Genomic DNA, 10045 nt, shown 5'->3' with positions numbered 1-10045 from the left:
AGCAGGGCTGCTGCAGGCTCCAAAGTTTGGTCCCCGGAGGCGGGGAAGCCAACGGGCTCACCCCAGTGAGAGAGCGTGACCCGAAGGGGGCTGACGCACTAAGGGGCTCCTCCCAGGGACTGTTCTAGAGCCGTGTGAGAGCACCGAGCCGTGTGGGTCTGTGACAATTATTCTCTCCCCAGGGAGACAGGTTCAGGTACCACAGGGCTCTTTACTCTCGCAGAGAAATGCAGAACAAGAACGGACGGCTGGAAGCTGAAGCCTGGCAAGCGCCTACCAGAAATAAGGCCCCCCTTTTTCACAGTGAGGGTGATTAACCCTTCGGACAAATTGCCAAAAGAAGCGATAGATTCTCCGTCTCTCGCTGGTTTCAAATCCAGACTGGAGGGTGCTTTAGCCAAACGCTTTGATCCATACAGGGGGGCCGGGTGAAATCCTCCAGCCTGTTCTCTACAGCAGGTCAGACTAGAGCCCGTCGTCCAGCCGGAACAGCTACGAAGCGATGAAAACAATTCTCTGCAGAAATTTCCCCCCGGGGTGGCTGATCCCCAAAGTGTCCACCGCAGGGTTCTCGCGCCTTCCTGAGGGCGGGCAGTGTCAGAGGCAGGGTGGGCCGCTAGGTCTGATCCAGCAAGATAGGGAGGTTCGGCTTGATGGGGCAGGGGCCAGGGGTCTGAGAGCAGAGGGAGGAGGCTGTGGATTTCCGTGGTTCTTTCCCGTTTGGAACTTCCCTACGTGCTGGAGAATTAGAGGGTTAAAACCAATGAGCTCTGAGCCTGGCTATTTCCCAGAGCGGTTTGGTAAGGGGGCTGTCACAGCACAGGGGCTTTCCTGTCCCAGCGGCCTGCACACCTGGGTCCCCCGGCCCCATGTGTGTAAGCCCCGGGGATCACTGGCCGGCCGTGAGCAGGGCGCCGGGCACAGGGGAGAAGCAGCCAGATGCGGCCCCCGGGAGGGAGAGAAACAGCAGCCGAGGCAGGAAATCGGTGCCAAGAGGAAGCGGCCGCAGGGACTTGTAACCCTCAGGCTTGGAGGCCAGAAGGGACCATCTTGATCATGTAGTCTGGCCTCCTGCACATTGCAGGCCACAGGACCTCGCTCGCTCCTGCACTAGACCCAGAACCTCTGGCTGAGTCACCGAAGCCCTCAAATCGTCAAGTGACAGAGAATCCCCCTTTTGCACCCGTTTAAACCTGCAACCTTTAAATCTGTACCCCACGCTGCGGAAGAAGACGATGAGGGGATCGGAGCTGACCCAAATCTGGGATAGGAGAAACCCTCCCCCGCCCCCAAGCCAGCGCTGAGGCGACAATGGGGGCTGTGTGTCTGTGCAGCTGAGCCCTGTGGGGGGCTGAGGAAACAGAAGTTATGGGGGGCTGGGGCCAGAATTAATTGCTCAGCAGAGGGGTGGGCGGACGTGGGGGTGACTGCTCCTGCAGCGGGATCCAAAATCAGGATGCCCAGCTCTGGGAGGGGAGTGGGGTCTAGTGGGTTAAAGCAGGGGGGTGGATAGGGCTGGGCGTCAGGACTCCTGGGTTCCATGCACAGCTCTGGGAGGGGAATGGAGTCTAGTGGGTTAGAGCAGGGGGGTGGATAGGGCTGGGCGTCAGGACTCCATGCCCAGCCCTGACCTTATCTTGTCACGTGACCTTGTCCACATTCTCTCTTCCAGTCTCTGTGCCTCCATTTCTGTCAGTGGAGTAACAAGCCCTCCCTCGCTGCAAGACACCTCTCTTAGCTCACTGGGGACACAGCACAGACCCCAAATCTTAACTGCCCCTTGCCTTGACAGCTCCACTTTGGACACTGTTTTTTTCAGTCGCTGCTGTAAAGTGATCTGAGCCCTGTTCCGTTTGTACCTGGCTTCTTCACCCTCATTTTAGTCTTATTAAAATGGGTATTTTTTTTTTAAAAGAATCACCGGAATGCCGGCACGGGGATCAGAAATGGGGGGTTAACCCTTTCTATCGGATATTCGATCTTTGTGCTCAGAGCTGTGCGGTGAATCTGAAAGTCCGGCAGGATGATAATTCCTCCTAGTAGGGGAATGAAGGATTAAGTCCCCCCTGCTCTTCTGTGCTGGGAGCAGAAGCTGTAACAGCACAAGGAGTTTCCTGTTCCCACCCCTCCCCTCGGCCCCTTTCCGGGATCAGAGCCAGAACCACACCTGGGACCCCCCCGCCCACCTCCTAACCAGCTCTAGGGTAGCATGGGAAGGAGGATCTGTGCAGCTGAGCTCAGCAGGGTACCCCTAACTCAGCCGGAACCTCCCCCACTTTCCACCTGATGTGGCCATGAGCTGGTTGAGGGAATAAATTGAGCTACCGGCTGTTTACACAGGGATACTTCCAAGGGCACTTAGATACAGCCACCTCTGGGGTGGGGCAGGGGGAGTCTTTATGCAGGGATTCCTTGCCTGGCACAGAGATGCAGCCGTCTCTGGGGCAGGGCAAACTGGTGTCTAACAGCAACACTGCAAAAGAGTTGAGGACAGCAAGTGAAGAGGAGCTCTGCATGCAATTGAAACCGTAGTGGGGGATTTCAGGAGACAGAATGGGATTGCTGGAGCTGGGATTTGGCCATCCGTCCCCTCCTAAGCCCACAGCAGCCAGACAGGTTCCCAGGCTGTTGGCCGGTCCCACCCCAGGCTCTTGGTTCATAGCGGGCACCCGGACCCTGCTCGCCATGGGGACTCTCTAGTGCCCAGCTGGGGGGAATCAGGGTCGCCCCCTGGAGGATAAACCTGTTTTCCCTCCCAGCCTCTGCCCCTGGCGCCCCCATCTCAGGGGTAGCAATCAGGGTGGCAAAGTACAGTCGCATGCATGTCCCAGCCTTGGGGGCACAGAGGGGATCCCGGATCCAGGGTTTCCCGCCCCGTGTCCCTTTCCAAGCTGTTGAATGGGCCAGACTGTAAATAAATCCACTGGGAGACAGATCCACTCAGGTTTATTGTCACTAGGCCCGGGGCCTCTTGGGCAGGGAGGGCGGGTGGCTCAGTGATGACCCCTTGCTTCTTCGTAGCCTGTGGGCAGGGGGTTGGTGTGGGGGTTGTGGAAGAGGCTGTGGTTCCCGTCAGCCCAGGGGAACGCCTGCAAAGAAAAAGAGGGGGACAGGAGAGGGGGTGTCTCTTTGCACCTTGGCTTTCTCAGGGCTGGCTGCCCTGAGGCCAGAAAACTCACTGCACCTCTGAGCTAGGGATCCTTTCATTGCTGTGGCTCAAACCCACAGGCCCAGCTAGCCTGGTATCCGGCCCCCTCCCTGACAGCTAGGGTTGCCAACTGTCTAATCACACAAACCCAAACACCCTTGCTCTGGCCCCTGGCCCATCCCTTCTCTGAGGTCCCGCCCCGTTCACTCCATCCCCCCTCCCTCCATCGCTCGCTCTCCCCCACCCTCACTCACTTTCACCAGGTTGGGGCAGGGGGTTAGGGTGCGGGAGGGGGTGCGGGCTCTGGGTTGGGGCCGAGGAATTCGCAATGTGGGAGGGGGCTCCGGGATGAGCCTGGGGCAGGGGGTTCGTGGGCAGGAGAGGGTGCGGGGTGCAAGCTCTGTGACATTATCTGATTACAGTATGACCATGTAGAGTATTGTTGCAACCACTGTTATAGATTTGCAGCAAACCTCGTACACAGGTTGTCGAGTGAGGCATCTATGAAAAGGTTATGTTTTGCTGGTTATGATTATGCTATCTGTATGCACATACCATTTTTGTATGTGACGTTATAAGTATCAGAATATCCACCAGCTTTATGGGGATTGTCTGCCCCATTCTTTGCAATTCCCCCTAACTGAGTGACCATAGCTATCCCCACTGGGACGCTGGTCACAGCCATGTAAGATAACTGCAAAAATGTGATAATTTGCCATAGATGATCATCTTGTTGATATGTTTGTATCACCTTTGTACTATACGTTATAGATCTGTATATACAGTAACTCCTCACTTAACGGCGTCCCAGTTAACCTTGTTTCGTTGTTACGTTGCTGATCAATTAGGAAACATGCTCGTTTAAAGTTGCACAATGCTCCCTTATAAGGTTGTTTGGCAGCCGCCTGCTTTGTCCACGGCTTGCAGGAAGAGCAGCCTGCTGGAGCAAGCTGGTGGACCGGCAGCCCCCCTAGCCATGGGCGGCGAGTTCTATGGGCCCGCGGTACCTGGGCACCAGGAATATTCCTGGGAGGGGCCCGGCTCCCGCAATGTTTGAGGCCGGGTCTCTCCCTCGGCCCCGTCTTCTGCCCCCGGGCGATTTAAAACGGCCCGGGACCCCCACCCACAACCAGCAGCGCGGTGCAGCTGAGCGGCTTCCTGCCTGCTCGCTCCATGTGGCTGCCGGCCCTTCCCTGCGGCCCTGGGGCGGGGGGTCTGTGTCTACCCGCGCTGCTCCTGCCCCAAGCACCCCTGGAGCCAATAGGAAGCTGTGGGGGGCAGTGCCTGGGGTTAGCAGTGCGCAGAGGCCCCCGGCCCGCCCTGCCTAGGAGCCCCAGATAAGTGCCACCCCCCCGCCTCCTCCCAGAGCCTGCACCCCCACCAATGGGAGCTGGGGAGTTGGTGTCGAGGCAGCGGCAGTGCACGAAGACCCCCTGCTCCCCCCGCCGCAGACGCAGGGACGTGCCAGCCGCTTCCAGGAGTGGCACAGGGCCATGGCAGGCAGGGAGCCTGCCTCAGCCCCACTGCGCTGCTGGACTTTTAGCAGCCTAAAATCTCCTGGTTTGGCTTGAGTAGCCTCCGGGAGATAGAGCTAGATTCCGGGAGACTCCCAGCCAAACCAGGAGGGTTGGCAACCCTTCTGACAGCCCAGCTCAGACCCACAGGCCCATCTAGCCCGGTATCCCGCCCCCTCCCTGACAGCCCAGATCAGCTTCATGGGCCCATCTAGCCCGGTATCCTGCCCCCTCCCTGACAGCCCAAATCAGACCCACAGGCCCATCTAGCCCGGTATCCCGCCCCCTCCCTGACAGCCCAGATCAGCTTCATGGGCCCATCTAGCCCGGTATCCTGCCCCCTCCCTGACAGCCCAAATCAGACCCACAGGCCCATCTAGCCCGGTATCCCGCCCCCTCCCTGACAGCCCAGATGAGCTTCATGGGCCCATCTAGCCCGGTATCCTGCCCCCTCCCTGACAGTCCAGATCAGCTTCATGGGCCCATCTAGCCCCCGCCCCCCTGTGTCCTGCCCCAGATCCGCCCCATGGGCCCGTGTAACCCAGTTCCTTGTACCTTGGTGCGAATACGCAGGTGATGGTAGGCAACGAACTCTTCAGGCTCGTGGGGGTGATTCTCCATCTGCAGCCAGGCGTTCAGCATGCAGATAGCCACGCCGGGCAGCGCCACCGTAAATGACAGGATCTTCCATGTCCTGGCTGCAGAGACAGTCACTGCACAGTGCATGACCCCTACACTGCCCTGGGGACAGAGTCCCCGACTGAGCCCCCATCCCACTCCCTGCAGCACAGCGCCCCCTAATGCTAAATTGGGGTCAGCACTGACCGAGGGCAGACTGCCCCCTAATGAGCCTCCCCCCATAGCACAGCGCCCCCTAGTGCTGCGTTGGGGACATCACTGACAGAGGGGAGAGAGTCCCCTATTGAGCCCCCTGTCCTGCTCCTTGCAGCACAGTGCCCCCTCGTGCTGCACTGGGGCCACCACTGACAGAGGGGAGCGCGCCCCCTACTGAGCCCCCCCGCCCCCCTCCGATAGCACAGCACCCCCTCGCGCTGCATTGGGGCCGGCATGGACAGAGGGGAGAATGCCCCCTACTGAGCCCCCCCATCTCCCCCCATAGCACAGCACCCCCTCGCGCTGCATTGGGGCCGGCATTGACAGAGGGGAGAGCGCCCCCTACTGAGCCCCCCCATCTTCCCCCATAGCACAGCACCCCCTCGCGCTGCATTGGGGCCGGCATGGACAGAGGGGAGAGCGCCCCCTACTGAGCCCCCCCCATCACCCTCCATAGCACAGCACCCCCTCGTGCTGCACTGGGGCCGGCATGGACAGAGGGGAGAATGCCCCCTACTGAGCCCCCCCCATCTCCCCCCATAGCACAGCACCCCCTCGCGCTGCATTGGGGCCGGCATGGACAGAGGGGAGAATGCCCCCTACTGAGCCCCCCCATCTCCCCCCATAGCACAGCACCCCCTCGCGCTGCATTGGGGCCGGCATGGACAGAGGGGAGAGCGCCCCCTACTGAGCCCCCCCATCACCCCCCATAGCACAGCACCCCCTCGTGCTGCACTGGGGCCGGCATGGACAGAGGGGAGAGCGCCCCCTACTGAGACCCTGCCATGCTCCCCTGTGGCCTCCTGGCGGTTCCCAAAGGGAAGCAGCAGAGGTCAATTTCAAAGTCACGCTCCGGTGGCAGCCTCCCCCTCCTCCTGGTGGGTAAATATAGCCCCGGCCTGACGCTCTGGCATCGCTCCAGGGCCCAGTCCAAAGGCAGCGCCCGCCCCCCTGTCAGGGGAATAAATAACGCTGCTCGGCTGCCTCCCAGCCGTAGGAAGTGGGGGCCCGTTTCCTCGGTGAGTCAGGGTGGCCTGCTGGTGCTGAGAGACGGGGTTTGGAGCCCGCTGCTAAGGCACCCAATGCTTCACCATGGGGAGACATTCCCCTGTGGGACATTCCCGCCTGGTCCACATTGCCCTGAAGCTGGCTGGGTTGTGGGGCCCCTGCCGGATTTGGCTGCACAGGGATTACATGGGAGTGTGTGTGTGTGTGTGTGGGGGGGGTCGGTAAAGCTAGAGGGAGGCTGGCTTGCAGTTATACTCCTATGCAGTACTTGGCAGCTGCCCTCTGCTGCTTGACCCCACTAAACCCTTTGCCCTGGCTGTTTCTGGGACCAGATCAGCATCAACCGGGGGGCTAATGATCTCCCACTCCCAGAGCAGGGCAGCCCTGGGGCGAGGTTCCCCCCGCTTGCATACCCTGACACAGACACAGCCCCTTTCCACACACCACCCCATCCCCAGGGAGAAGGGAGCTCTGCTGCCCTGGACTATCCAGCCCTCGGCCTCTCAGTTGTGACTGCCAGCCAAGTGGCTCGTTAGTGGTAGTGGGGGGGCTGCAATTTGTGCGCTGGGACTGAGACCCAACAAACTTATTTCACAAGGCCACTGAACGAGCGTCAGGTGGACTCAAGATGTTGGACAGGATCAGAGCCAGCACCTCCTGTTAGGGAAAGGCTCCATGTCTCATCCCCCCGTCCCCAGCCAGACCCCTGGGGCTGGATCAGAATGAGCACCGAGGAAGGAAAGGCCCCATAGCCCACTCCACCCTCACTCCTCTCTCACCTCCTGTCCCGTCCCCGTGGTGACCCCTGGCACTGGCTGACGCCGTGGCTAAACTTCGCCCCTTGGCCACCAGCGGGGTCAATCTCTGCCACAGGCTCATGTTCGGAGGAAGCAGGGGAGGGAAAACCAGCCAGCAAAGTCTAAAACGAACACTCAGCAGTGACCTCCTTCCCTTCTCCTTCTGCTCTCCTCTGCTGGCTGGTCCGGGGCTTCCCAAAGCTCTCCCGCCCCTGCCCCCCATCCCCAGAGCTCATCTGACCCAGCGTGGCCAATGAGGCAGAGGCCAGCAGGATAAACATGCCCGGCTGGGTCTCCGTCCAAAATACTCTTCTCCCATCACGTGCCCGGGACAAGGTCTCTCTGAGCCTGGCATGGTGCCCAGCAGCCCTCTTGGGTTCCTAGGGGTTGTAGTGGAGAGAGAGAGAGAGATCCTGGAGCACTGGGCCTGGTGCCATATCTAAGGCCTGAATCATGTATTTAACGTAGAGGCTTATAAATTTATTATTTAGTATAGGAATTTGGTAGGGTTGCTGTTAGTGTTTTAGGTATTAGCCATTTACATAAATATATTTCCAGGCTCGAACAGATACACCCCAATCTCCTAGAAGCTAAGACGGCGTGATGAAATAACGATTAGGGATACAGTGCACACCTTGCATAAGAATCACATCTGTCCTGCATGATTTGATTCTTAAAAGCAGTTGATTCTTACAAGCAGGGAACTAGGAGTGATGTCCCAGTGGTTTTGATCACCGTATCCGGTTGATTCTTATAAATGGAGTGCCCTGTATCAGGAACAAGGGGAAGTAACAAACAGATGTCAATATGTGGAGTGGGGTGTAAGTCGTGTATTCCAGTTGTTTGTCTCCCTGTATAAATGTCAGGGTACTTCGCCTTAACCCTTTGCGCGGGCTAGGCAACAGCAAAAACTCCCGCTGCTCCTAGGCACTCATGCGCCAGGGTACCTGTGACCACAGACGCTGGGACGGTGCCTAGGGGACAAGAAACCTGGCCGACTGCCTTTGTCACTGAACCGTGCGCGTGGGCTTTCTTTATGAGGAACATCGAGGTCTGCTGCATGAGCAGGCTGCCTGATCGGCTGCTCCAAGGTCAGAAGCTCTGAGTAACCGAAACAGCCTTATTATGGCAACAACTTTCCAGCCTTCAGCAACTTGACAACGCTGGTTGTACTATCCACATCTGCTGTACCAGCTATTGGCCCAGGGCGGAGGGACAGCTCAGTGGTTTGAGCATTGGCCTGCTAAACCCAGGGTTGTGAGTTCAATCCTTGAGGGGGCCATTTGGGATCAGGGCAAAAATTGGGGATTGGTCAGGGGGTGGGACTAGATGACCTCCTGAGGTCCCTTCCAACCCTGATATTCTACGATTCATGTAAAGAACACACACACATAAGCCAGCTGGGAACAGGGGCTATACTTAGGAGAGACTGAAGGAAGATCAATGGTAACAGAGGGTTGGCTGTCCTAGGGTTGTGAATGGAACCCAGGAGTCCTGATGCCCGGCCCACACCAGGGCTTCCCAAACATTTCCCTGCGGCCTGCCCCTGCAGCGGGAATAGGCACTGCAGCCCACTATTCACACCCCTTGAGGGAAACCACAGCTTGGCTGGATGTAATAATTAAAATGAATAACACTGTCAATAGACAATGCACACATTTTGTTCTCATTTTAAAGTCAACGCTTGTCATGCTAGAAAGCCCTAGCGGCCGGCACTCAGGATCGGTGAAACCCAGCCATGTCACCCAAACCACACCTTACAACAAACGCTGAGAGCAAAAGGTGGCGTTCAAGCAGGGAAAACACAGGTTTGTGTAAAACTGAACAATAAGCAACACAACTGTATTAACAAACTTGTTAAAAAAAACACATGGTGTTACTAGATGAGTTTAAAACAAAATAGTTGTCCAACTTTGAACGCTATATTGTGCCCCTTGTCTCGCAGCATCCGGCTGTCCAGGCTTTCAGGGGAATAGCCGCTCCAATGATCCAGCAGGCTCTTGGCCTGATGCTGCCCCCAGAGCGCCTGCAGCAGCCGAGAGAAATGGCCAAATCCCAGCTCCCGTGACCCCGTTCTGCCTTCAACATCCCCCACTGTAAATGGATATAAAAAACTCCTTTCTTTTTGTCCTGAGCTCTGGTGGCACCAGCTTGCCCTACCCGAGAGGCGGCTACATCTAAGTGCTGGATGATGGATCCCTATGTAAACATCCCCCGCGCCCCACCCCAGAGGTGGCTGCATCCCTGTTTTAGAGCTTGCAGCTCCATGTGTTCAGCCAGCAGGTAAGGGCAGCGTACGGAGGAAAGGGGGGTACGCTGGCTGGGTTCGGGGGAGGTCCTTGCTGGACCCACCTGCACAATCTCCCCCACAATACTGGCTTGGTTGGTGGGTCCCCACTGGGATCAGCTGCCTCTCCATTCCCAGCTATGGCTCGGGCTGCAATATTTATTCCCTGCAGGGGCCAGGGGCACCCTGCAGATCCAGCCCCTTGGGCACCAGGTGCCACCAGCGTCCCCCGCAGCCAGTCTCAGAGCCCTGGGTGCAGGAGGCTGAAACAGGAAGGTCCCTGTGTAATTACCCCCCCCCCCCCCAGGATGGCCAGCTCCTCTCTGGGCTGAGGAGGATTTAGGAGGTCGGTGGCTTTAACCCTTCGCTACCCAGTTATCATCATGCTCAGGATCACGCTATAAAATCGTGTTAGAGTTGGGAATGGAACCCAGGAGTCCTGAGGCCCAAAGCCCAG

General features: G+C 58.1%; 1 protein-coding gene across 1 annotated transcript; it reads right to left on the bottom strand.

The window, feature by feature from the left end:
* Positions 1 to 2929: 2929 nt before the first annotated feature.
* On the bottom strand, positions 2930 to 7521 carry LOC125638281 (cytochrome c oxidase subunit 6A, mitochondrial-like). The gene is made up of 3 exons (XM_075129188.1): positions 7284 to 7521; positions 5218 to 5360; positions 2930 to 3089 (listed from the first exon to the last, which is right to left on the bottom strand). Exons 1-3 carry the CDS (start codon positions 7381 to 7383, stop codon positions 2994 to 2996), a joined length of 339 nt encoding a protein of 112 aa, XP_074985289.1. The 5' UTR covers positions 7384 to 7521; the 3' UTR covers positions 2930 to 2993.
* Positions 7522 to 10045: the final 2524 nt, after the last annotated feature.

The sequence above is a fragment of the Caretta caretta genome, chromosome 6 (assembly GCF_965140235.1).
Source record: "Caretta caretta isolate rCarCar2 chromosome 6, rCarCar1.hap1, whole genome shotgun sequence".
NCBI lineage: Eukaryota > Metazoa > Chordata > Testudines > Cheloniidae > Caretta > Caretta caretta.
Note: the sequence above shows the minus strand (reverse complement) of the source record. Positions and strands in the feature narration are given on the sequence as shown.

Coding starts and splice junctions, on each gene's coding strand:
- LOC125638281 (XM_075129188.1), bottom strand. CDS start 7,383: ATGAGCCTGTGGCAGAGATTGACCCCGCTGGTGGCCAAGGGGCGAAGT. Junction 5,361..7,283: donor CCACGGGGACGGGACAGGAG/GTGAGAGAGGAG, acceptor CTGTCTCTGCAG/CCAGGACATGGAAGATCCTG. Junction 3,090..5,217: donor ACCTGCGTATTCGCACCAAG/GTACAAGGAACT, acceptor TTTTCTTTGCAG/GCGTTCCCCTGGGCTGACGG.